This window comes from Papio anubis, chromosome 5 (genome assembly GCF_008728515.1).
Source record: "Papio anubis isolate 15944 chromosome 5, Panubis1.0, whole genome shotgun sequence".
NCBI lineage: Eukaryota > Metazoa > Chordata > Mammalia > Primates > Cercopithecidae > Papio > Papio anubis.
Window position 1 is genome coordinate 104,078,853 of NC_044980.1, and position 27,682 is coordinate 104,106,534.

The 27,682-nt window shown below is 38.6% G+C and overlaps 1 protein-coding gene across 3 annotated transcripts in view; it reads left to right on the plus strand.

Moving 5' to 3' along the window:
* The first annotated feature begins 11,272 nt into the window (after nucleotides 1-11,272).
* The window catches only part of CAMK4 (calcium/calmodulin dependent protein kinase IV), a 256,916-nt gene continuing 240,506 nt past the window's right edge, over nucleotides 11,273-27,682 (plus strand). For 2 of the 3 annotated variants that reach the window (XM_021939590.2, XM_021939591.2), the window contains exon 1: nucleotides 11,273-11,823. In XM_021939590.2, coding sequence (XP_021795282.2) covers nucleotides 11,663-11,823 — 161 coding nt within the window. In that variant the 5' untranslated portion in view covers nucleotides 11,273-11,662. The remainder of the gene's footprint in view (nucleotides 11,824-27,682) is intronic. The other variant, XM_017959764.3, reaches the window with a different exon arrangement.

Sequence of the window (27,682 nt, forward strand, 5' to 3'; positions counted from 1 at the left end):
CACGCTGAACTGTGAGTCAATTAAACCTCTTTCCTGTATAAATTACCCAGTCTCAGGCAGTTATTTATAGCAGTATGAAAATACAGTAATACATCCCCAATTTATTAACTCTTCTAACCAAATTCTAACTGGTGTCTGGCTGTGTTTGTTCCGGGTTAGCAAGTGCCATCTTTCCTCATAGACATCTTTTTCTCCTTAGATTTTAGACTAGTTGGTTTTCCTGTGATCTCACTTCTCTGAAGTTTTCAAGGAAATCTTGACCTTGCATTTTTTGTTGTTTTTGTAAGGGTGGAAAACATTGTTCTTTCCAGTTGCCTGTATCCTGAGGAGACACTAGAAGTCTTTTAATCATATTTTTAGTTTTCTTCTTATTGATTTCTAAGGGTTTGTATATTCTGGATGCATATTATTTTTCAAATATTCATATTGAGAAAACTTAGCTCGTGGCTTCTGTTTTTACTTTTGAAATTGTGTCTCTTGCTGTGCAGATGTTTCTAAATTTGACAAATTGCAATTTTAAAATCTTTTTCTTTTATATTTAGAGCTCATTGTGTCTTGTCTAAGATATTTTTATATACTGTAAGTTCCTGGAGATATTCTTTAATGTCTTTTTTAGAAATGCTATGATAGTTTTAGCTTCTGTACAAAAAGTTTATTTTAAATTAAGTTAATCTTTGTGGTATAAGAAAAAGATCGTAGTTCATTTGTTACTATGTGTTTATTTAATTATTTCAGTACTACTTACTGTAAAAACTTACCTTTGCTTATTTAATTGCTTTGATACTTTCTTCAAAATTTAATTGACCACATGTATATGATTCTATTTCTGTACTCTCTTCTTTACCATTGACCTCTTTTTCTTGTTACACTAATCTCACAATGTCTTTATTTCTGTCTCTTTATAGTAAGTTTTAAGGTCAGATAGAGTTCTCCATCTTTGTTCTTCTCAGGATTGTTTTGGTATCCCAGATGTTTTATATTTCTTTACACACGTTAGCATACATTTTTCACTTTCTGCAAACAAAGTCTATTAAGATTAGTCTGCATACCAGTTAGGGAGAGCATTGGCATGTTAATAATATTGAGTCGTCCAGTCAATGAGCATGATATATCTCTCCACTTAGATTTTGTTCAACTTTTACTTTACATTCAGAGGGTACATGTGAAGGTTTGTTACATGGGTATACTGAGTGATGCTGAGGTTTGAGGCATGTGTGACACCATCATGCAGGTAGTGAACGTAAAACTACCAATAGGTAGTTTTTCATCCCATCCACCTCTTCCTCCTTCCCTCTTCCAGTAGTTCCCAGTGTCTGTTGTTCCCACCTTTATGCCCATGTTTACTCAGTGTTTAGCTCCCACTTATAAGTGAGAACATGTGATATTTGGTTTTCTGTTTCTGTGTTAATTCACTTAGGATAGTGAATGGCCTCCAACTACATCCATGTTGCTGCAAAGGACATTATTTTATTATTTTTTATGGCTGTGTAGTATTCCAAGGTGTATATGTACCACATTTTCTTTATGCAGTTCACCATTGGTGAGTACCTTGGTTGATTCTGTCTTTGCTATCACGAATAGTGCTGCAATTAACATACAAGTGCAAGTGTCTTTTTGGCAGAATGATTTCTTTTCCTTTGAGTATATACCCAGTAATGGGATTGCAGGGCCAAATGGTAGTTCTAAGTTCTTTGAGAAATCTCCAAACTGCTTTCTACAGTGGCTGAACTAATTTGCATTTCCACTAACAATGTGTAAATGTTCCCTTTTCTCTGTGGCTTTGCCAGCATCTGTTATTTTTTGACTTTTTAATAATTGTCATTCTGACTGGTATAAGATTATTTCTCACTGTAGTTTTGATTTGCAAAAATTTCTCTTAGCAATATTTGATAATTTTAACTGTAGCTGATTTGGACATCTTCTGTTGAATTGACTCCTACATATTTTATGCTTTTTATTCTATTGTAAATGAAGTGGTATTATTGAATTTTCCTATCATTTCCTATTAGTATTTGTTTTTTATTGTGATTGTTTTATATTGACCTTGTATGCTGTGACCTTGACAAATTCACTGATCAATTTTAGTAGTCTAAGTCAACTTTTAGAATTTTCTATATAACAGTCAAGTCATGTGTACATGGCAACAATTTAACTTCTTTCTTTCCAATATTAATCGACTTCTAATTTTACCTAAGTTAGAACACTGGCTGTGCCTTTAATTTTAATTGTCTTTATTATAAAGATGTAACTTATATACAATAAAATTTATCAATTTAAAAAGTATAATTCAAAGAGTTTTGACAAATGAATAAAATCCTGTAATCACCACCATAACCGTGATATAAAACCTTTCCATCACTCCCTAAATCCCTTAGAGCCTTTTGCATTCGATTGCCTCTCACTTTAGCCCTGGAGAACCACTGATCTGCATTCTGTCACTTCAGTTTTGCCTTTCCTTGAATATCATATAGAAGGAATTATTTGTAGTATTTTGTGTTGCATTATACCTCAACATATATTTTTAAACCACAAAATTTCATGTATAATTTTTCCTTTAAATTGTTGGTTGTTTTATAAATAAATTTTTAAAAGACTAAGAAATATTTCTTTTATATTTACACATATTTCCCATTTCTGCTGCACTGCATTCTTTTCCATGTATCTGAGTTTCCATTTGCTCTATTTCTTTTCAGCTCCTTCCTAAAAGTCCCTTTAGAATGTCTTACGGTGCAGATTTCCCACCTATGAATTCTTTCATAGTTTACCTGAAGATGTTTCTACTTGACTTTCATTTATGAAGGATATTTTTGTTAGGCATGGAATTCTGTATCTATAGTTTTTTTTTTCTTTTGGTAGTTAAATATCTTCAAAGTTAAATAACTTTACAGATATGATTTTGTTATTTTTTGGCCTACATTATTTTTGATGAGGAGTCATCTGCGGTTTGTATCATTACTTCCCTAAAATGTGTAATCTCTTCCTCTCTGTCTCTCATTCAGTGCAGGAGGATGCTTTCAAAACTTAAAAAGAAATCTTCTGTTTTCAAACATTTGATTTAGATGGACTTATATGTAGTTTTATTTTCATTTATTTAGTCTGGGTTGCTGAGACTCTTGGATCAATAAGTTGAGGTTGTTTATTTAAATTTGAGAAAATTTTAGCTGTTTTTTTTCAAACACATTTTCTGCCCTAGACTATTTTTCCTTTCTTCCTAAGACTCTGGTTGCATGTAAGATATCTTGACAGTGTCCTACAATTCACTGAGACTTAAATTTTTTTTTCATTTTGTTCTCTAGATTGGATAACTTCTATATTTTTATTACTTCTTTACTTCTGCATAACAAATTATTGCTAAACTTAGTGATTTAAAACAGCAAAAATCATTTATTTCATAATTTCTATAAATACAGAATTCTGAATCATTTGGAATTTTGAATCGTTCACTTGGGTAGTTTTAGCTTACGTCTCTCATGCAGTAGCAGTCAGATGATGACTGGGTTACAGTCACTGAAGGATGGATTGAGGCTGGAGAATCTATTTCCATGGTAGCTCACTCGTGACTAGAAAGTTGGTTCCTCTTCACATTAGCTCATCCGTGGGGTTGCCTGAGTGTCCTTAATGTCATGGAAGCTGTCTTCCCTCAGAATGAATAATCTGAGAGATGAAGACAGAATCTGCTGTGTTTTTATGATCTGGGAAATCACACACCTTCACTTTCACCATATTCTATTTGCCACATGGGTCAACCATAATTCAGTGTGGAAGTGGAATTCAGAAAGACATGAATACCAGGAGGTGAAGATTACTGGGGCCTACTGTGGAGGTTGGATACCATATCTATCCTCGAGTTTACTCACCCTTTCTTCTGCAAACTGCACTTTGCTTTAAAACTGTTAAATTTTTTTTTGGTAATGTAAATAGTTTGCATTATTAGTTCTCAAGTTTTCAGTTGGTCCTTTTTAATAGTTTTCATTTCTCTGGTAAGAGTCCCCATTTGTTTACGATCATCTTTTTTTGTTTATACCCCATTTCATTACAATTATTCTTTCCTTCAATTATTTAAACATTTATAATAGTGGTTTTAAATCCTTTTTATGTGAATATCAACATACGAATCATCCTGGAGTTGGTTTCTATTGATTAATCTTTTTAAAAGACCGTTGTTCTCATTTTCCTATCACTTCACAGGTACAGTAATTTTTTTATTGCATACTGGGCATTGTCAATGATTCATTGCTGAGATTCTGAAGTTTGTTTTCTTTTACTTTAAGAGGGTTTTTTTTTGGTTTGTCTGTTTTTGGGCTTTTCCTGTAGCACACATTTAAGTTGGTGGGACTTATAGTCCAAACCTTGTCCCCCTATAAGGGGCAACAGCTAAAATTTCTTCTCAGCCCTTTTTACATTCCAGTTATTGCTTATTGCTTTCTGCTGGGTTCCTTAGAGTCTCCTCTACACATCTGTAGTTCAGAGTATTACATACAGATTTTTTTTTTCTTCCACCATGGTCCCTTCTTTCTGGAATTTCCTTCTCAATTTCCAACTTCTCTGTCAGCTTTGAATTCTGTTTTCTGGTACCTCAAACTAGTAAGACCAACATTTTCTGTTTGAGTTGTGGCGGACCTGTGCTGCCTGCAGAGTGCCCTTAGAGGCCCCTAGAGGAAATGCCAAATAAATGTACAGCTCATTCAGAAGAGTTTCTTTCTTTTATGGGTTACATCACTCCCAGTTTTCTGAGTTTGGCTGTTATTCTGCACATTTAAGTAACTGTGTTTATATTTAGTCCAGAGATTGAAATGTTTATATTCAGGAGGCTTAGTAATACCAGCTCCTCTGCCATTAACAGAATAGAATCTTGCCCTTTCATATGTGAATGAGACACTAAGTATCTCATTAGAAACTGTGGGTCACTGAGCCTGTTTAATGGTAGGTTTCACTCTAAGGTGATTTACAGAAATGAGGATATTTTGTTGGGGGTACCCCAGTGTCCGTAATCATAGCAATCTTAACCCTCCTTGGGTTATTTATTTTGTTCAGTGAAGAATCCACCAATGGCTGTATGACTAGGGGTAAAATAGACATAAACCAATTTCTCAACATTCTGGGAGCCTGTGGCCTCAGGGGTCTCCCTACTTATTGTGCAGTTTCACTTAATCTCTGTTTTCAATATGGCCTCAGCTGTATCTTCTGATCTAAAACATATTTCGTTCCTTGTTCAACATTTACAAAATTAAATATATTATCTTCTCTAGGGTTTGGTAGGAGTGTTTTTTGGCTGTGAGTTGTTAGAAGAGATAATCCAGGAAGCCTAAAAACTTTAATTTTAAAAAAGAATGTGTTATGAATACATAATGGTTGCACTTATTTATGGGACACGTGATATTTTTATACAAGCACACAGTGTGTAATGATCAAATCAGGGTAACCGGACTATCCATCCCTTCAAGCATTTATCACTTCCTTGTTGTTAGAAACATTCCAATTCCACTTTTCGTTATATTGAAATATGTAATAAATTACTGTTAACTATAGTTGCCCTATTGTGCTACTGAGTATCAGATCTTATTCCCTCTAGCTAACTGTATTTTTGTACCCATTAACTATCCCCTCCTTCCTACTACCCTTCCTGTCCTCTGATAGTCGTCATTCTACTCTCTAAGAGTTCAATATTTTTCTTAGCTTCCACATATGAGCGAGAACGTGCAATATTTGTCTTTCTGTGCCTGGCTTATTTCACTTAATGGCCTCCAGTTTCATCTGTGTTGTTGCAAATGACAAGATTTCATTCTTTTTATGGCTGAATAATATTTCCATGTGTATACATACTACATTTTCTTTATCCGTTCATCCACTGATGGATACTTAGGTTGATTCCTTATCATGGCTGTGATAAACATGAGAGTGCAGATGTCTCTCTGATATACTGATTTCCTTTCTTTTGGATATATACCTAGCAGTGGGATTGTGGGAACACATTTTAGTTCTATTTTTAGTTTATTTATTATTTTGAGGAACCTCCATTCTTCACAGTGACTGTACTAATTTATGTTCCCATCAACAATGTACGAGGCTTCCCTTTTCCCCACATTCTTACCAACATTCATTATTGCCTGAGATATTATCAAATATCTCAGGGGTGAGATATTTCCTTGTTTCGATTTGCATTTCTCTGATGAATAGTAATTTCTGTATAGAGTTGTTGGCTATTTGTATGTCTTCTTTTGAGAAATGTCTACTGAGATCTTTTGCCCATTTTTAAATCTGATTTTTTTCCTATAGAGTGTTGTTTGAGCTTCTTATATATTCTAGTTATTAAACCCTTGTCAAATGGATAGTTTGCAAATATTTTCTCCGTTCTGTGGGTTGTCTCTTCACTTTTTTTGATTGTTTCCTTTGCTGTGCAGAAACTTTAGCTTGATGTGATTCAATTTGTCCATTTTTGCTTTGGTTGCCTGTGCTTTTGAGACCTTACTCAAGAAATCTTTCCCAGACCAATGACTGGAGTGTTTCTCCGATGTTCTCTTCTAGTAGTTTCCTAGTTTCAGGTATTAGATTGAAGTATTCAAACCACTTTGACTTGATTTTTGTATCATGAGAGAGAGGGTCTAGATTCAATCTTCTGCAAATGGACATCCAGTTTTCCAGGCACCATTTATTGAAGAGAGTGTCCTTTCCTCATTATATGTTCTTGATGCCTTTCTCAAAAATGATTTGACTGTAAATGCATGAGTTTATTTCTGAGTGCTTTATTCTGTCCTACTGGTCTATATATCTATTTTGATGCCAGTATCATGCTCTTTTGGTTACTATACCTTTGTATTATACTTTGAAACCAGGCAATATGATACCTTCAGCTTTCCGCCCCCACCGCCCCGCCACCACCTCCCCTCAGGATTGTTTTGTCTATTTGGCTTCTTTTGTGGTTTTACATAAATTTTAGCATTATTTTTCCTATTTCTGTGAAGAATGTCATTGGCATTTTGATAGACATTGCATTGGATGTGTAGATTACTTTGGGTAGTGTGGGCATTTTAAAAATATTGTTTCTTCCAAACCATAAACATAAAATATATTTTCATTTTTTTTGTGTCCTATTCCATTTCTTTCATCAATGTTTTATGGTTTTCATTGTAGACATCTTTCACTTCTTTGGTTAAGTTTATCCCTAGATATTTTGTTTTATTTGTAGCTATTGTAAATGGGATTACTTTTTCATTTTCTATTTCAGAAATGCTACTGTTTTCACAAGTTGATTTTGTATCCTGCAACTTTACTGGGTTGATCAATTCTAATAGTTTTTTTTTTTTTTTTTTGGTGGAGTCTTTAGGCTTTTCTAAATATAAGATTACATCTGCAAGCAAGGACGATTTGACTTCTTCCTTTCTAATTTGGATGAAGGGGCCTAATAACTTTTACAGAAATTTTTAAACAATGTTTTATTCTCTGTTCTATACCTCACCTTGAGAACTATCTGGTACTCTAACTTCTGAATATGTCTTGATTTTATAGTAGGGATTAGATTTCTTCTTATTGGCTTTTCCCATTGAAAATCTAGGTTTCAGGTTTATTAACTCCTCTAAGTCTGTTTGTTCATATGTTCAAGATTCAGTTGACATCATTTCTCTCCTTCTTTTTGTGGGATAATAACCCTGTTCCTTTTCAGTTGAGTTTTGATAAGAAGTAATGCTACATTTTGTATATTTAATTCCTCTTTCATCTATTTCAATATTTATTAATTTTTATCTATGTCTTAAATAAAAGTAAGCTGCATGGATTATACAAAATATCCTGTTTTTAAATTTCAATTAATAGCATATTTACAAAAGTCAATTATGAAAAGCATAGATGTAAAATGACTAAACTTATGCTGAATATAAATACGAATTCTATAATCACCTCTGTACCATGAAATGGTTTTCTTGCACCATTGTTACCTGAAATAGCAGGAGAAAAGCTTGTCATCTCCTTTAATGTAGCATGCTTGCTTTGGGCTTATGCTGTAAAAGAATTGCTAGCAACAGACAAACATTTACATGCAGTGCTGCTGCTGCTGGACTTGCCTCAAGGAAGCGAGAATAAAAATGGGCTAGCAACTATTTCATGCCCATTTCTCCACTGGTCAGTGCAAGCCAAGGGAAACATTGAGTCAAAGCTAGAATTTAGACAGCTTTATTATCTTGCTTTGCTTGTGAACTTGATTTTTCAACATGATTAGTGAATCTATTCTTTGAAAAGTAACGTCATGTGGGCATTTTCACTCTTTCACCAAACAAGCTAGTATGTAAGTGAATTTGTATGAATTTGCATATACTTGTTATTTGTTAGAGCATTTGTACATTGAGTTTGTGCTCATCATTATAAAATTATCATGAGGAATAGTTTTTGTACAGTCATGTGTCACACAACATTTTGGTCAACAATGGGCTGCATGTGTAAAGGTGGTCCCATAAGACTAATAGAGCTAAAAAATTTCTGTCACCTAGTGACATCATAGCCTAATCTTATAGTGTAATACATTACCCATGTGTTTATGGTGATGCCACTGTAAACAAACCTACTGTGCTGCCAGTCATATAAAAGTATAGTGTATACAATTATGTATAGTACATTATAATGGTAATGAATGACTATGTTACTAGTTTATACTATGTTACGAGTAAATACTAGTATAGTGTTTACTATACTATACATTTTATTGTTATTTTAGAGTTTTCTCCTCTAGTTATAAAAAAAGTTAACCGTATAACAGCCTCAGGCAGGTCCTTCAGGAGGTATTCCAAATAAAGCATTGTCATCATAGAAGATGACAGCTCCATGCATGTCATTGCCCCGAAGACCTTTCAGCTTCCAGTGGGACAAGATGTGGAGGTGGAAGACATGATATCGATGACTCTGTGTCTTTGTAGACCTAGGCTAGTGTGTGTGTATGTCTTAGCTTTTAACAAAGTTCAAAAAGTTAAAAGTTGTTTTTAAAAGAAGAAAGCTTATAGAATAAAGATACGTAAAAAATATTTTTGTACAGCTTTACAATATATTTTGTATAAAATATCTTGTATTTGTGTTTCCGTTAAGCATTGCTATACAACAGTCAAAAAGTTTTAAAACATTAAAAGTTTATAAAGTAAAATTGCAGTAAACTAAGGTTAATTTACCACTGAAGAAAGAAACTATTCTAAATAAATTTAGTGTAGTCTAAGCTTACAGTATGTATAAAGTCTACAGTGGTGTAATGTCCTAGGCTTTCATATCCACTCATCACTCACTCACTCACACAGAGGAACTTTTAGTCCTGCAAGCTGCATTCATGGTAAGTGCCCTATACAGGTGTACCATTTTTTACCTTTTATACCATATTTTTATTGTACCTTTCTTATGTTTAGATATGTTTAAATACACAAATACTTATCATTATGTTACAATTGCCTACAGCAGGAGTTCCCAACGCCCAGGCCACAGACTTGTCTGTGGCCTGTTAGGAACTGGGCCACATAGCAGGAGGTAAGCTGCAGGCGAGCAAGGAAAGCTGCATTTGTATTTACAGAGGCTCTCAATCTCCCACGTTACTGCCTGAACTCTGCCTCCTGTCGGATCAGTGGTAGCATTAGATTCCCATAGGAGCATATAACCCTACTGTGAACTGCACATGCAAGGGATCTAGGTTGTGCACTCCTTATAAGAATCTACTGCCTGATGATCTATCACTGTCTCCCATCATCCCCAGATGGGACCATCTAGTTGTAGGAAAACAAGCTCAGGACTTCCACTGATTCTACATTATGGTGAGTTGTATAATTATTTCACTATGAATCACAATATAATAATAACAGAAATAAAGTGCACAATAAATGTAATGCACTTGAATCATCACAAAACCATCTTCCCCACCCCCTGTCCGTGGAAAAAGTATCTTCAATAAACCGGTCCCTGGTGCCAAAAAGGTTGGGGACCGTTGGCCTATAGTATTCAGTACAGTAAAATACTGTACAGGTTTGCAGTATAGGAACAATTGACCATTCCATCCAGTGTAGCTGTGTAGTAAGCTATACTATCTGGATGTGTACAAGTACACCCTATGATGTTCTCACAACTGCATCGCCTAAGGATGCATCTCTTCAACTTCTCACCGTGGTTAAGAGATGCATGACTGTATTTATTTTCAATTTCCAATCAGCTAGGAATCACATTCCTGTAACTACTTGATTGGATATTTTTGGTTGTTTGTTCACCAGTATAGCAGGCAGGCTTTTAAGATTAATAAATCCATAAATTAGATTAAAATATTGGACCATGTTAACGGTTGGTGCAATCAGGAATGGAGACTTACTAGGAAGAGTTTAGTGCATGTTGGAGGAAAGTCAGGAAAAAAAAAAAAAAGGCTAAAAGTAACACCTGTGAAGTAAGGTGAAAGGGCCTGGAGCTATTTAGCCAGAAATGAGTTGTGATATAACTGTCATATATATGTATCAGAATATGACTAATAATTGTTGTTCGTCTTTGCTGAAATCTGAAAAGAAGAACGTTCAAGGCTAGTTTAAGTGATGTATATTTAATACCGAGAAGAAAAGCCATGACAGTTGATGGACAGGACGTAAGAATACTTATGATGGGATACATCTCTTGGGAACAGAAAAAGAGCTTTACATGTAGCAATCTTCTCTGTCATGAATGAGGACAGGTCCTGCCTTAAGGCAGAGAGTTTACTAGTTGGCTTCCACAAGGCCCTTCCAGAACTGTAATTCTGAGCCACTTCTGTTACTGGCCTTCAGATGCTGAGATCGAACTCGACACAGCCAAGTATCTGCTCTTTCAGGAGCTCCAGCAGTGCCAGAGGAGGCAGTGCCACCAGCAGCGACAACCGCATCTATTCCAACTGAAGACTTCAGTCAAAGGTGAGTCAGGTCAGTGTGGACCTGGGCGCTTCCTTTTCCTCCAGCTCTCACTGGGTCCAGGCAAAGGAACCCTGAGGGATCGGCGACCACAGGACTCCCTCCCCGGCCACCAATATAAGCTTTGACAGAGGGATGGCTGGTTAGCTGGTGCTAGGTGGGAGGGACTCGCCACGGAGACGCGCTCAAGGAGGGATGAGTTGCGCCACCACCACGTAGGTCCCTCTCTCGCTATCCGGCGGGGCCGCCCGGACCCAGGTGCTCCCAGGGTGCGCCTGACGCCCGCCATCCCATAGCCAGCGTCCCGCTGCACACTGTCTCCCTCCAGCTCCGGCCCCCGCGGCAGGGCGCGTGGGATGATGCGCGGGTCCTTGTGCCTTCCCCAAGCTCCAGCATCCGGAGCCGCCCTAGCCGGCACCGCGGCAGCCACAGCCTGGGAGGGAGAAAGGAAAGAGGGAGGGCGGCGGGAAAGGCTTGGCGCGGGAGGAGGGCGGGTGAGGAGGAAATTAGGTAGGGGGAGGGAGCCTCTCTCCTCTGCTGTGCCGCTCGTCTCCCTCCGGCGGGCGGCGACTCCGGGTTCCCCCTCGCGCCCTCACGCCGCTGCTCGCCCCCTTCCCCGCCCACCGTCCCTGAGAGCGCGGGCGGCGGCGGTGGGCGTGTGCGCGCGTGAAGGACGCCGCCTCTCTCTCGCTCCTGCGTTCGCAGGCGGCGGCTGGCGGCCGGCTTCTCGCTCGGGCAGCGGCGGCGGCGGCGGCGGCTTCCGGAGTCCCGCTGCGAAGATGCTCAAAGTCACGGTGCCCTCCTGCTCCGCCTCGTCCTGCTCTTCGGTCACCGCCAGTGCGGCCCCGGGGACCGCGAGCCTCGTCCCGGATTACTGGATCGACGGCTCCAACAGGGATGCGCTGAGCGATTTCTTCGAGGTGGAGTCGGAGCTGGGACGGTAAGGCGCGGGCTCCAGCTGGGGAAGCCCGCGGCGTGCACTCAGGGTTGTCCCTTTCTCAGCGACGGCTCCGAGAGTGCAGGAGCCTGCCTCCGTGCCCTTCGATTTCTCCCCGCCTAGTTAGTGTCTGGGAGAGAGCTAACCTTCATTCAGGTGCGGCTCCAGTGCTTCCCACCCCACCAGTGCGCCTAGGCCGGTGCAGCTGTAGGATGAGCCCTCCCTCCTTCTCGCAGACTGCCACTTCCCTTGGGTGACAGCTCCCACCGCACGTGGGCCCTGCTTTCCCAATTGATGTCTTTGCTCACGATTATAGCTTGCCAGAGGGTCCTGTTTGTCTAGTTATTTTTTGGGGTGGGGGCCGGAGGGTGCTCCTCCAAATCAAGACAGAATTATTAAATTAGATTCTTCCTCCTTCCCCTCGTCAAGCTCTCCAAAGCAAGTGACACTAGAAATTAAACTTAAATACTAGCTTCCCTGCAGAGTCTGCTCAGGAGTGAAGGAAGAAATGAATCATTTAAGAGAGTTGAAGGCAGAATAATGAACTAGTGTGGCTTTAAAAGAGAAAGCAGCATATGGGATCCAGGCAGTGGTAATTAGTGAGAATGCTGCTGCTTCTCTTCTTTCATGGGCTGGAATGATGTATTTAAATTATATATGCAACAGACCATCTCCCTAGGATTGCAGGTATGCCCCCTATCCCTCCTCTGAAGATCCAAACAGGTAGCAGTTTGGCCTTCTGAATGATTCCATATGCTTTCGTATTTGTATCCATTGAAAATTATAGTTTTCTTTCCCTTCCTTTTTTTCGTCTTTTCTCCCTGTTATCCATAGGTAAGGAGATTCGTTTTCAACACTTATTTTAGATCCAGGCTCTTTAGTATAGGGAATCTGAAGATGTAATTTCAACGATTTACAAGTTGCAGCTTCTGTACTTACTACTTCTTTGCAATTTCATTTTCCATTCTCTTTTTGCTCGATATAGTTTTGCTAATAGCCTTTTTATTTTTTTCAAGCCACTGGAGGATTCAGAGCAGGATTCTGGATATTGGTATTTAGTGGGAAGATGTAGTGGTCACTGCCCACTCTCCCCCCAATTTGCTACTACTATTGAAGGCTCATTGAATATAGATGTGTAAAATAGGCAAACTTCTGATGAAAATTTGGTAATTTGTCACTGTTAAAAATGTTTTGAAGTATTTGAGCACTGAATAATGTATACATAAACGTCCGTTTTTGATCAAGTTTTTCAGTATTCATCTGAAGATCTATATGTAGGTGGAAATGAAAGGACAATGATGTCGATTTTTATAAGGTCCAAAACCTGCCTGTTACTAATTGTATGATGCGTGACAGTGTAACCATGTAGACCTCTGAGTAAAGAGATGATCTACTTAAAATTGTTTACTTGGTGTTTTCTAAACTGCTGTATAGTAGAGGAAGTGCCTGATGCTGCTGCAGGGACTGTCCCAGCAGCACGTCTGTTTTCAGAGTAACATTAACCCTAGATGCTTCAAATAGGCTGACTTACCCACACACTTTGTCTTTATGAATAAGCTTCACCATCATGAAACTCAAGAAATTCTCTTTAATTTGAGAAATGGGAAAAAAATAAACTGCCAGTTGCATACCTCTATGAGATGGTAGCCTGCATTGAAAAAAACTAAGAAATTTGAAGTTTGGGTTTTTTATTTTTCAGTTCAGAATTACGTGTTGGAGTAGATTTTTGGAGGACAAATATTAATTAGTTATACAGAAACTTCTCGATTTATGAAGGTGTTATGTCCCAATAAGCACACTGTAGTTGAAATTGAAAGTGCATTTACTACACCTATGCTAACAAACATTGTAGCTTAGCCTAGCCTACCTGAAACATGCTCGGAACACTTAATATTAACCTACATTCGGGCAAAATCATCTAACATAAAGCCTATTTTATAGTAACTGTTAAATACTGCGTACAGATGGGATTTTGTAGACATGGTGAGATATGAAACACAAAACACAATATTCAAAAAACACTGGCAACACGGAACACTCTAGAGTTCCGGTTGTTTATCCTCCTGTGGTTAACTGGGAGCTGTGGCTGGTGGCTGCTGCCCAGCATCAGAGAGAGTATCCTACCACGTATTGCTAGCTCAGGAAAAGATCAAAATTTGAAGTATGGTTTCTACTGAATGGTGTCACTTTTCCACCATCATAAAAGTCGAAAAATCGTAAGTTAAGCCCATCCTGTCAGAGACCCTCTGTCTATACATTGCTAAGATTCTCGCTCTGTTATCTAGTCTTTTGATTACTGTAAGAGATCACAGAATTAAACTATGTTGAGGAAGAATCAAAGCTAAAATGTCTTACTTAGGCTCTCTTTGTCAACAGTAAAGCGTATTGTTAGGTAAGTTCTCTGTAGATGGCAGCATTCATGAGGTGCATGCTTACTCTGTTTGGCTGAGACTTTGAGAAGTATTTCATTATCAGAAATTTTTAAGTAAACCTAAAACGTAAAGCAACTACTGTTCCAGATATAATTATTAAGAATCGATAGAGCCAGAGAATGCAGCAGAATGATCATCATAGATACTGGCTGAGTAATTAAAGTTTTCTTCCTTCCTACACTAGAGATCGAGTTGAACTCAGGTCGTCAGTTTCAACCCTTTACTCTCAGCCTTGGGCCAAATCCGCCTGCCAATGTGACTCTAATTCATTAGTAATGCAGATGTCATTAATATGCTAAGAGAACAGTGCTTGTGGTGTTGCTGTTATGGTTAGCTCTAGGAACTAGACAATCTCCACCAGAATTAGTGACTTGTTGGCTCCTCTATTACAATTGTCTGTTGTAAAGTAGTGACTCCTGATTGCAAGAAGATTGGACTGTGACCATTGGGGCGATACATTCTGAGGATGTGTTTGGGAACTCAAGGTGAGCTAAACTCCCAAGGCTATATCCACCTGAAGCCCCTGAATAGTGCTGGCAAAGGCAGGTGCTGGCAGCACTGATCCACATGCAGCCGTTGACACCAAGACAGATGTCATCACTTAATTTTGATGGGGAGGGTATAGGGTAGAGGGGCTAATTAAAAGTATCAGGCAAAGTAATTTTCCTAAAATCACATTTCAAGACACTGTTTTGTTCATAGAGTTTGTCAAAAAGTTTACAAAAATCTTGACACATACACACATTCAACTCTGCTTAAAAATACGAATTGGCCATGATCCTATTAAGGGCTCCAGATCCTCGAGAGCAGTTGGTCTTTTGCCCAGTGATTTGAGAAGCTGGCATTTTAAAGGCTTTTCTGAGGGAGAAGGGAGCTGCCTCTGGTCCAGATCCCGCCCAGTGGTTTGGCACATGGAATGACAGGAAGTGACCCAGCCTGTTCGGTGGTGCAGATTTCATCTCTGCATGCAAACCCATGTCCTGTTTTCAGTTGTCCCACCTTTAGTTTCTCCCTGTTGTTCCATGTGGAAAGAAAGTTGATAAGAAAACTAGATGTATTCCCAGACATACAAATCCAAGGAAACCAAACCTAATGAAAGATAATTAGGACAAGAGAAGAATGTATTAAACTATTTTGAAACCTTTTTTTTTTTTTAAATTTGGTTCCCATTCTACTTACTGTAGTTTCTTTAGGCTAGGGACTTTGCATATACTCCTCCCCCCTACAATGTAATTTTAAATAATACATTTCTGTGTCACATTTATATATACACATTTATGTATACACAATTATGTGTATACCTTTATAATTTTAAATACATTTGTTTGTCAACTCAAACTAATTATATAGGATCCCTTGCTATATGTATTATTGTTTAGGAACCAAATAAATTTCGATAGTAAGGGGTGTGTGTGTGTGTATAAAACAGAGACAATTTTATAAAACAATGTTTATTCTTATTACCATCAATGCACTTTAATATTTTCTATTATATGCTGTTTGATTTCATCTATTTCATTTAAAAAAGTTGGCTGAACCCATGTGATTTCACATCCCACTAATGGGTTGTGATTCAGTTTGAAAAGTGCTGTTTTAGGCCATAAATCTGTATGTGACAGATTAAGCTATGAGGGAGTCTTTTAAAGAAATTCCCTGCAGACCAATTGGCAACATTGGGTGACCTTTTGGCACAATACTGTAGAGAAAAATTCTCCTATCTTTGCCTCCAGGTCATTATTGATTTTCCCCTTCCAAACATTTTGGAAAAACTCTGGTGTCTCCCCAAGGTCTACTGGGCACACAGTAATCTGAACTGGCTAAGAGTGCCAGGGGCTGTGTTGGAAAGGAACTCAGAGGCTGAGAAGTGGTATATTCTACATGGTGATGCATATTCTGGCTCCAGGGCATGGTGAGCAAATGCTTTCTATAAGGAAACATGAAAGTTTGCATTTTCTAAGAGAAGTGCTTCAGCCAATGCTCTTAGCTTGTCGTAGTGCTCTTGGCTCTGGTTGATATAACAAGATGTCTTAGACTGGGTGGCTTAAACAACAGACATGTATTTCTCACAGCTCTGGAGGCTAGGAAGTCCAAGATCAAGGTCCCAGCCAATGCATTTCCTCAGTTAGGACTCTCTGTTTTGCAGATGGCTGCCTTCTTGCTGTGTCATCAGAAGGCAGAGAGGAAAAGAGAAAGAGAGGGGAAGAGAGAAAGAAACCAAGCTCTCTGGTGCCTCTTCTTACAAGCATGGTCATCCTATGATGAGGGGTTTAGCTGCATAACCTCATACTAAACATAATTACCTTCGAAAAGCCCCACCTATAAATACCATCCATATTGGGCTTGGAATAAGGCTTCAACATGTAAATTTTGAGGGGACACAATTCAGTCCACAGCATGGCTGCTGAAGAAACAGATTCTCCTTTTTTTTGGTCAACCCATTTCCTAAACCATTCTTGTGGCTAGAGCTTCTTAGGTCCTTGATTTTTCCCTGACACCATGCTTTAGGGCCCCACAGCCTACCTGGATAGGTATACTGCTGGCTTCTGATCTCTTGCTACACACACTGCACTCAGAAGCTTCAGCTCTTGGCAGGTGGTAGGTTTTTTATCTAACTAGGAATTAAAAATATGCTTGTGCCGTACCTGTCTTGTTCTCTGTGCCTCTGATTCTTTCCTCAGGCGGTTGACTCAGGAGCAAGGTGGGATTGCAAGTGGGAGAATAAAAACCAGGGCTTCATAGGCTCTTCCCAGGAACACTGACTATAAGCTTCTGGAAGGCAGAGTCTGTGGGTTTGGATTGTTCACTATTACGTGCTCGTGTCTAGCACAGCACTTAGTACTTAACAGGTGCTCAACAAATGATTTTAAAGGGGTGAATCAATGATAATGAAGTGGGCCAGGTGCAGCATGTGTACCCACTTCCTGTTCTTTGAGATCTTGGTCCTGATGTGGTAGTGATACTGATTCTAGTGACCGTAGGATAAGGAGAATACTGTAACCCGTTTCTCTTCTCCCCAAAACTTACCTGACAAGAACCCTAATCTCAATCAGCATTGGTTTTCTTTCTTCAGTGTGAGTATTGATAGCTGCCACCTCTGTAGCTTGCTGTTGTTAAAAATAATGCCACTTTTCTGTTGGCAGAGTGTTTTGTGGCTCTGAAATGAAAGGGATTCAGTTTCACCTTCACTATCACTTTACCACAGGTGTATCAGAATTAGAAGTTAAATCAAGTTGGACTTAAAGGCATGAAATGCCTCCAAGCTATACCATCCACTAAAGTTAATGCATAGTAAATGCTAAATTTGGAAATATACTCATTGTAAAAAGCCTTAAAGTCAAGTGAAGACTATGGTAACATCATTGCTTTAAGAACACACTACTTTTCCATGTTTAAATACTGTCACAAGGTTAAAAATAACTCCAGATTTTGGGGAAAAAAAAAAAAAAAAAGACACAGGTGCCATCTGCTTCTAAACTGTTCTGGAGAACTTGAAAGAGAGAGAAAAAGAACACTAACCACAAAATAGCTTCAAAGAACTTTCTTGTAAACACTTTACCCTCAGACATATATGTGTGGGTTATGTGTTTGCAATAATACATTTAAGAACAAAGTAGTGTTAGCCAAGTGAAGTGTTTCAACTACTAGTTATTATTTTAGGTTAATAATTTTTTTTTCTTTTTTTCATGTCTTTTTTTTAAAAGTAGAGGGTTTTTTAAAACTCTCTTTTGGGAAAGCTACATATCTAATAAACAGAGTATTGATTTTTTAAAATTTCAAGGTCAAATTCATACTGCAAAATATGATGTTTAATTGAGTCAAGGAACCGTGTAATTCAGGACAAAGAGGAACTTTTCATGAAGTTGATAGCAGCTAGAGTCAAGGTTTTACTCAAATTATATTGATCTTTACCTCAGTTTTAAAAATCTATTTGTAGTACAGGATTATCTGAAGATTTCCTTACTCCAACGGTTTAATCAGAAAGTTAGATCTAAATATTGATGGCATAGTATTAGCACATAAAGGATGTGGACCCTTGAATACAGTTTGCCAGAGATTTTCCTCAGTCATTATCTTGTCAGTGGTAAAGATCAAATAAAGAAAAGAACAGTGTCTGGAGAGACAGTGATTCATAGTGATGGGTAAAGGGTAATGCATATAGACCTTCCTCTTTTCTCTCAGATTAGGGTTTCTCAATCTAGGCACTATAGACATTCTGGCCCAGATAATTCCTTGTTGTGGGGGCTGTCCTGTGCACTGTAGGATGTTTAACAGTGTCCCTGGCCTCTACCTACCATCTGCCAGTAGTGACACCCTTATAAGTTGTTACAACCCAAACTGTCTCTAAACATTGTCAAATGTGTCCCATCTCCCCTCTTGAGAATCATGTCTTGAAGTTAGTGTTTTACACATTTTCTTTCAGTTATGTAGCTAGTGAACAACAACAAGGTTGATGGATTATGTTCATTTAGCTTTACTGAGTATCTGCTACGACCAAATGTTTCTTCCATTTCTATATAATATAAGATTTCTGTTTTATATGTATTCCACTTTATAATTTGCTTAATATTTTTATTTAAATTACCTTATTTTGTTAACCTAAATTTATTTACCAAGAATACAATTTTCACTAAACTGAAAACCATAAATCAAAGCAAATTGTATATGCCATAAATAGAAATAAATTGTAAAAATAAATTGTAATGAAAACATAGCATTTTTAGTAAATTATAGCTAGACATGTCCACATGCAGAAGGCTGTAACCCTGAGGATTGATTTCTTTGTTAAAAAAAGAGATTATCAAAGATTAGGAGAGTTAAAACCAGAGCAGCACAAATTGAGGTTTTCGTCTTGATATAATCAGAATGATTGAAAAGTAATTGAAAAGAGAAGGATGTTCTCTCTCTCTCTTTTATTCCCGTTATTTAATTCCATGCCTTTGTGCTACCTAAAGTCCTCTTGTCTATAGGTCTAAGCTTTTCAATAATTCTGACCTAGACGATGTATGCTGACAGTATGCATGTAGTGGGGTAAGGGTCTAGAGTATGAATGAGCATGATAAATAAAACAATATTTGGCCTCCAAGTATGTAGGGTACTACTAATAAGGCACCAACAATAAATCTAATACAAGATAAATTAATGTATAAGTAAAATGAATAAAACTGTTATTAGAGATCTAAGAACCATAGCCGTCTTCATGACAGAGTTATGACAGAGAGGACTGGGGTGTCTTTATGGGGGAGGACTTTGAAATTTGGCAGGATTTTAATAGGTAGAGCACTGGCAAACAGCATGTCAGGCAGATGGTACATTCTAAGAAGAGGCAAAAAAAAGGACAGAAGAATTCAGGATATACATTTTTGTTTTGCAAAATTTATAAAGCATGAACGTTGCAATGGCAGATAAGGTTAGCAGGGTAAGTTCATGTCAGACCAAAGACAACCTGTTTTAAAAAAAAAAAAGGAGTAGGCTTGTGTCACTTGAAAACCAAGTTGTAGATAAAGTAACCATTGTGAGAGAAAAATGTCAGCTATAGAAGCAGCTGGGTCTTGGGCTGAGGTTGTAGGACTCAGAATTTGCCACTATCTATAATGCAGATCAAACATGGGGCTAGATAAGAGAAAACTGATGAGGTTGATTTCTTTTTTTAAAAGGAAAAAACCATCCCATAGCCTATGACTAGGTAATAAAGGAGAAATGTTGGACTTAGATCAGTTACCTAGACCAGGTAAAGAGTGAGTACAAAGAAACAGTAAGTATTTTAGGCTTGAAGGCCATTCAGTCTCTGTTGCAGCTCTACCCTCTGACATGGTTGAGAGAAAGCAAGCATAGACAACATACAGAAAATAGCATGTTACTGTGTTCCAGTGAAATGTCATTTATGACAGTAAAATTTGACTTTCATATAATTTTCACATCACAAAATAGTATTCTTCTTTGGATTTTTTAAAAACGCAAAATTTGTTTTTAGACTGCAGACTGTACAAACTCAAGTGGCTGCTAAGTGTGGTCTGTGGTTTGCTAACCTAGACTAGTCAGGCTAAACTTCTGCTCCTCCTCAGTTGCATGAGAATTTCAGGTTAAAATGATATCAAATCTTAATTTATTCAGGGAACTACCTTTAGTCTCTCTTTCACTTTGAAAATGTCAACTTTATATTAGTTTTCCACGTGGGCACAAGCTTTAAATGCATACTCATCTTTTATCAAAATCTACTGAAGCTGCTACAGTTACAGTTCTTACCTACCTAACACGTTGGCGAGTTCCATTTCTCTCTTTCTTCCTCCTATTTCTTTTTGTCTTATATTGATTATATGACTGATGTTTACTTCACATAATGTTTGTGAAAATGAAGAACGTTTATTTGAAGGGCGTGAAAGTTAAATTTCCATACCATGAACAGTGTTCATATCAAAAGACTATTTATTGGTGGGTAATTTGTTTTGTGCATAATAACTAAATAGGTTTCAAATTGGTAATTCCTCTGTTATATTTAGAGTGACCATAATATGCTAAAGAAATTACTGATGAAAGATTTACCTCTAAATAGTAAAGTTCAATTAATTTTTCCATTTACTAGTATGTTAGCTGTGTGTTGAATAATCCTTCTATATGCTAGTCTCAGGTGGATAATTAAGGTCATTTAAATGAGGACCCTGTTTAAGCAATCTTTTGAAAACTTAAAATTATTCCTTTTTATATCTTGAATAGAGTTAAGTTACATCAGCCACTCATATTTCAACTATAGCAGAGGTCTGTGAAGTGGGATGCCTATAGCCAGGGGATGTGTAATACAATGAGGTGCTAGAAGAAAGTATTAGAGAATCTATTTTGGTTTCTTTTTTTAATTTTTGTCTTTAATTTTTATGTTTGGATGTTTTAAAAAGCACATTAATGTTGGTTAAGTAACACATATATACCATTAATAGGTACATTAGTATACACAGTTTGGGAGCATATGTTCAAAAAACATTTTATTGGATGATGACTGGGTCAAAGAATGGTAGTCATAAGTGGTTACTGAATAAACTTCTTTATATTTAAATAACATTCTACTTTATGAAAAGTGAGTTTAAAGCAAATATATAGATCAAAATGCAAACAAAAAATCATATTGCAAGGTGTGTCTTTGTGCAGAAAGGGGAAGTGGGTACATACGTGCAACTGTTATGCATCTCAAGACTACTTGATGGACGGTTTTGATAAGAACTTACTGCCATTGTAACCAAAACAGTCACATAGAAGAAAACAGAATGAGAGTAAAGGAAAACAGCTTGCACATCTAGCAGAGGGTGAACTTAACTTTGGCTTCAACAACAAAGGTTGAGTGGTCATGGAGTTGAGAGGGAAAAAGAGTAGAGAAATAGGGTTCCTTTGCAAGAACCTCAATTTTAATATAATTAATGCACTTCATAGCAAATTTTGCCAACTGCTGGCTTAGGCAGCTAAAGGCACTGACCTAAAGTGTTTTGTGGGCAGTACTTGAAGAGTTGTGGGCATTAGTGCCAGGATGCTGAGCTTAACCCTGTCAGCAAATGTGTTGTTACCACTTACTTGTTAAGTCGTGTTTCAGGGTGGTATGGCTCAAAAATTCACCAGGTACCAGTATTTCTTAGAAAAAAATAAAGAAGGCTGGATTTGAGACCACCGTCTGATTGGAATACAGTCTGAAAAAGATAATGGATAGGACACATTCTTACCTGTTTTCTTTACAAGTTTGTAGTAGCATGCTTTGTTAAAAGTGCACTTTCTTCGATGTATGTCATGCCTGTAGACAGAACTTGACTAATATAAACCGGAACATAGAAGTGTAGAAGATAACGGATCTGTAATAATGCTCACACATGTCTTGTTACCTACAATGAAGTATTTGAATGATGTTTCCCTCTTTTAGGTCGTTATGGACTGTTTAATAGAGACCTTCACTTGCATTTTACTTTTCATTGCTCAGAATGTTGCACTGTTAACTTGGTCTGCCTTTCTTGTAGTGATTTGAAGGGACAATTCATGACTACTTTAACTTAATAAGCAGCTGCCTTCCACTTAGGACTCTAACAGACACAAAAAGTTGTTCTTAGTTGTGAATACTGCTCTAAGATTAGTCTTTACCTGGATTTTAATATCTGCTACTTCTTCATTCAAATATGTCATTTTTATTCAAAGCTGTCCATCAGGGCAACCACTGAGAAAATAAGACTATGCTATTAAATATGACCAAATTCAAAATATATAATTCAATAAATCAGCCTGGCCCAGAGTGTTCAGTTCTAATAGGCCTCTAAAAGGTTCTTCTGTGGGTGAAAATGTTTTAGTGACTCCTGAGGGACCCTGGACTCTTCCTCTCTTTTTCCCCTCAATGTGAACAGGTACGCTAATAACAATGTTCAATGAAATAAACTCGTGAGCTCTCCTGGGTGCAACTTGTAACTACAGGCAAACTAATAACCTAATAAACAGAGTGTGCCATATGTATGTGTGACACACCGATGAAGTGAGGACCTGAGGAAATTTTCAGGATGATCGCCAGAAAACCAGTGCAGTTCTTTAAAATACTGACCTACTGAAGAAATGGAATGTTGGGGCTGAGCTAAGGGCTGTTGGGGGAAGTGGTTGGCCTAAGGTTCTGGCCTGGGCCAGGCAAGGGCAGCAGAGCGCTGGTCCGGGCCTGAGCCAAGTAGTGGAGGGGAGTGATCCTCGGGGAGCAACATCTAAGGGCAGAGGTGGGCTCTGAGGCCGGGAGCACCAAGCAGGCCATTCTGGACAGCTGGATTGGTGCAGATGAAGGTCTGCTGAGCACGGCGGGGGCTAAGACAGGAATAGGCAGGACACAATTGTGACTTGATGGCCCTGCCTCTTCAGGCATAAAGCCCTGCACCTCACTCAGCTTCGTTTGTAAAGCGAAGATTGTGGTAGTGTGTTCCCCACATCATTTCTGTGACAAGCAAATGAGATCACAAATGGGAAACACTGAGTTCCATACCCAGCACATAAACTTAATATTATTCCCCACACAGGCCACCAAAAGGTGGGAGGCAGGAGATAATGACTCCCACTTGTGTATTGATAGGATAAACACCTTACTTAGTTCAGTTTATACAGCCTTGTTAGCAATCCAACCTCAACTTCCAGGCCAGCCCCCTTCCCCACCACTTCTCTTCATAATTACCATCATGGGATGTTTACTAGGAGCTTGCTGTGATTCTGCTGTCTCTAAGTGTGTTGCTAGTTAGTTCAAGAATACGACCAGGTGTTTATCACCAGCACCAATTCACAAGGAGGAGCCTGAGGCTCAGAATGGTGAGGCACCTTGTCCAGGTTCACACAGCCAGGTGGAGAGGAGCAGAGCTGAGACTCAAGCCCTGGTTTGTCAGACTTCAGCACCCGTGCTCTTTCCGCTGTACCCGCCTTCGCTGCACAGACGCCTCAGTGGTCTTCATATCTCTGTGGTGTTACACATGAAACTCTCTTAGCCTGAAATGTACCTCTCCTGTGAATCACTCCAGGACAGTCATCCAACCCCAGGTAGAAGGTTTCTGTCCTTTCCCCACTCTCATATCGTTTTGTAATTCCCCATCTCCAGGAATTGGGGTTTTTGGTCTTACAGGTGAATGCTTTGTGGTCTTCACCACCAGAATGCTTTGTGGTCTGCACCACCTCTGCTCATTGGGCAGAGGAACCCCATATCTTATCCCTCTTTTATTCCTACTACTAGGCCCGTCCCTCAGCCTAATGCTTGCCTCCCTTGAAGTGGTTCTGGAACGTTATGTGAATGAGCAAATGTCAGAGGAATTAGGCAAATAGGTGCAAGAAAATCAGCAGTACTTAAAACTCTCTTTCTTCAGGATGTTTTTCGCTATACGAACCCCCTTCTAAACTAGCACACTGAAATAACTTGTTTAGTACCTGTCTCCCTCTCATTAGAATGTAAGCTCTTGAGGGTCTGGTTTCTGTCCCTTTGTTCACTGCTGTGTCCCCAGAATCTTAGCACAGTACCTAGTGTATAGTGAACACTCATTACATACTTGCTGAGTAATAAATCGGTTGCACCAGTGGGGTTTCCACAATTGAAAGTCCTTTTGAAGCCAAGGAGCTCTGGTCTTTTGTCAGTCATCTCTGTTTTAAAGAGCCCCTATCTCTAAGTGATCAGGAATACTGTCACCTTCTGTGAGTAGATTGTCTACCTCTAAGATCCCTTCTAGTCCCAAGCATATGTGCACCTGTGTTTTCTTCCAGTTGAATTCTCTGGGTGATCACCTTAGTTCTTTATGTTGTTCAGGAGACAGAGCAGCTTTTGGAATAAGTAGGGTTCTCAGCCTGAAAGGCTTTCTAAGTGTGTTGGAGGATTCCCACATAAGTTTTACTCTCATTTTGTGCTTTCTAAATACATCACCTTTAAAAAATGTACCTATTGTTATATTCACTCATTTGTACTTCCTGCTGTAGACCATACAAATGCTAGCACTAGTTGTAGATATCTAGGACAAAATTTAGAAGAAAGTGTGTTTCCTGGCTTTCTCCACCCGTCTAGTTTTGCTTTTAGAAAAGAATCATTCTTTTTAGAAAGCTTGGCTTATGACCTATTTGTGGCTATGTAACCAATTAGCAATGTCCTGCCACATGGTTGGGTAACATATCACCTGCCTTGACCACAGGAGGGAAAGGAAGACCTAAGGAGAGGGTCTTGAAGGAGATAAGAGCATAAATAGTCTGTTCCATGTCTATCTTTGTTTGGGAATGTTTTTTTAAAAGCCATCTACTGAAATGTTTATTTATTCGATCAAGAAGAAATGCACTTAACTTCCAAGTAGGGTTATTAACTTTATGTTCCTGATGTTTATGCACTGTCAAAGTAATTATTCTGGAAATATGTACCTTCCCATCTTTCTTTTGACAACCAGAGGCCAGGGGAGTGTGGTGAAAGGAAACTGTGGGTGGGAAGCAGAGGGGCAGATACAGGGCGGAGGGGCAGACACAGGGCAGAGGGGCAGACACAGGGCTGAGGGACAGAAGGCAGACCATTCCTCACCAGCTTTACTTCTTGTTTTCTGAGTCCGGTTACCCCTAGTCCCAGAGCACTTCTCTGTCCCCTCCTAATTTCTCCCTGTTTCCTTCATCTCTCCAGAGCGTAGCTACCTTGCATTTCCTTGTATCTCCCCATCTTATGGAATGAATGTTTATTCCTCCAAAGGCATGCATTGAGACCCTAACTCCCAATACAATGGGGTTTGGAAACGGGCCTTTGACAGAGAATTAGGTTGAGGTGAGGTGACGAGGCATTAGTGCTCTTATTAAAAGAGACTTGAGAGCTTGCTTGCTCGCTTGCTCTCTCTCATCCCTGACCACGGAGGACACAGCAAGAAGGTCATAATCTGCAAGCCTGGAAGAGAGTTCTCACCAGAACCTGACCACACTGGCACCCAATTGCAGACTTCCAGCTCTCAGAACTGTGAAAAAAAAATGTTTTTTTAGTTAAGCCACCCAGTCTGTGGCACTTTGTTATACCAGCCAGAGCAGAGAAAGATACCCTTGTACCCTTTTTCTCCATTTGGCACCTGTCTGACTTCGCAGTTTGAGCAGCGATCTGCTCTTCTTTCCCAGATGCCCGGTGTTTTCTCCCAAATGTTGGGGAAAGAAGGCCAGAACCCCACTTCACAAAGAGTACAGCCCCTTACTTGCTTTATCTAGGATGGCTGAAGCTGACTCTGAGTTGTTTTTTTTTTTTTTTTTTTTTTTTTTTCTTTTTAACACGAGGTGGGCTGCCTAGCATGCCTCCACCTTGCCAGACCCTAGACTGGGACAATTCTTCTGTGGTTGCATCCCCACTTCCTCTCTTGCCTTCCAGGCACTAGCACCTTGGTATCCCACCGTGCATCCGTACCTGTTGGCTTTCCAAGTGCCAATGCCTGCCAACTCCTGGTACATTATTTCCTCAGCAGCTGGCATGGGATTTTTTGTTGCCAACTAGAAGCTCAGCTATTAAAAAATAAAACTTGGCCCATCTTGAGTATCATATGTTTTCATCAGGACTTGGATCTGCATTCTGGCACAGCTCACATGATCACTTTGGGGACCTCTCTCAGGACTAGGAACCCAGTGTTCCTCTGGTCTTCGACCATGTTTTCACCTTATTCCAAATACATTCTCAAATCCTTGAAAAACCTGTGATGCTTACAGTTAATTTGAGGGCTGTTTTACTCAGGTTTTGCTTGGTTTTATTGGATTTTGTTTTAAATCTTATCAGTATTTCCTTAGCACTAGGTTGCTTTCTCTGGCTGTTATTGTCAGTTTTCTATCTTAAATTGTAAATTCCCAAGAATAAGATTCATGTTTCTTAGATTAATGAATAGCTAACACACAACACTGAAATGGGGACATTTACTTCATGACTTTGCATGAACATGAGGTTATCCAAGAAAGGAGATTTTTATTTGCAGGGATTGTTAAATATTACGATAAATGAAAAGGACAGGCTTTGGATTTAGAAAGACCTGCAATAGAGTCCCAGTTCATCCACTCATGAACTGTGTCACTTTAGACAAATTTTCGATGAGCCTCAGCTTCTCCACCCATAAGAAGAGATAATAATGATTAAATGAGGTCAGTGCATCCATTATACATAGTAAGTGTCCAGTAAGCATTAGATATTATCGATATTAATTATGGAATAGCTGTCTGTAAAGGCGGAGGGATCGTAGGTGATTGGATAGCACACTTTCTCAAAAATGTCATAAGATTCTAAAATTCTGGAAATGTGTTGGCAGGAGGCCTTAGTAATTCTCTGCTGCTTCTTGCAGCTTCTGAGTAAGCTTTCTGAGCATCTAAGCTTCCCCTTTACCCAGGGGTAGTACATTGTGCAATATTTGTAAATATTTGACTACTATTTTTTGGTATTTCATGTATTGAAAAGAAGATGTAGTAGAACCATAAGATTTTCCACATCTGCAGACAAAAGGAAAGTTGGGGTAGTTTAACTGCTGCATATGGTTCTTTCTGTATAATTTTCAGTGTTTTTTTTTTTCTTCTAAAAGGGTGTTAGAAAATATTTATCTTGTTGTTGCTTTGAGGTCTTATTTACACTAACTTTAACTGTTCTTTATAGATTAATTTTTCATTCTGAATGTTGCATTCTTCACTGGGAAGTTAAATAACCAAACCCAGAATCACTGCAACTTACCTGTGATTTAGAAATAAAGAATAGAGTTATGGAAATCATTTAACAATCTAAAAAAGAACCCCATAAGTAGTAAGGAATATTTTAAAGCAGTCTGTTGGTTTGTGCATGCTGATAAAACAGTATATCACATGGAAGAAACTTATATTTAAATGATGTCACTATTAGCCATACCTAAAAAATGTGTTTCTCTAATGCGATACCTAAGTTGTAAAATAAAGTTTGATTCCCAGTTTCATCTTATATTTATTTAATAGCT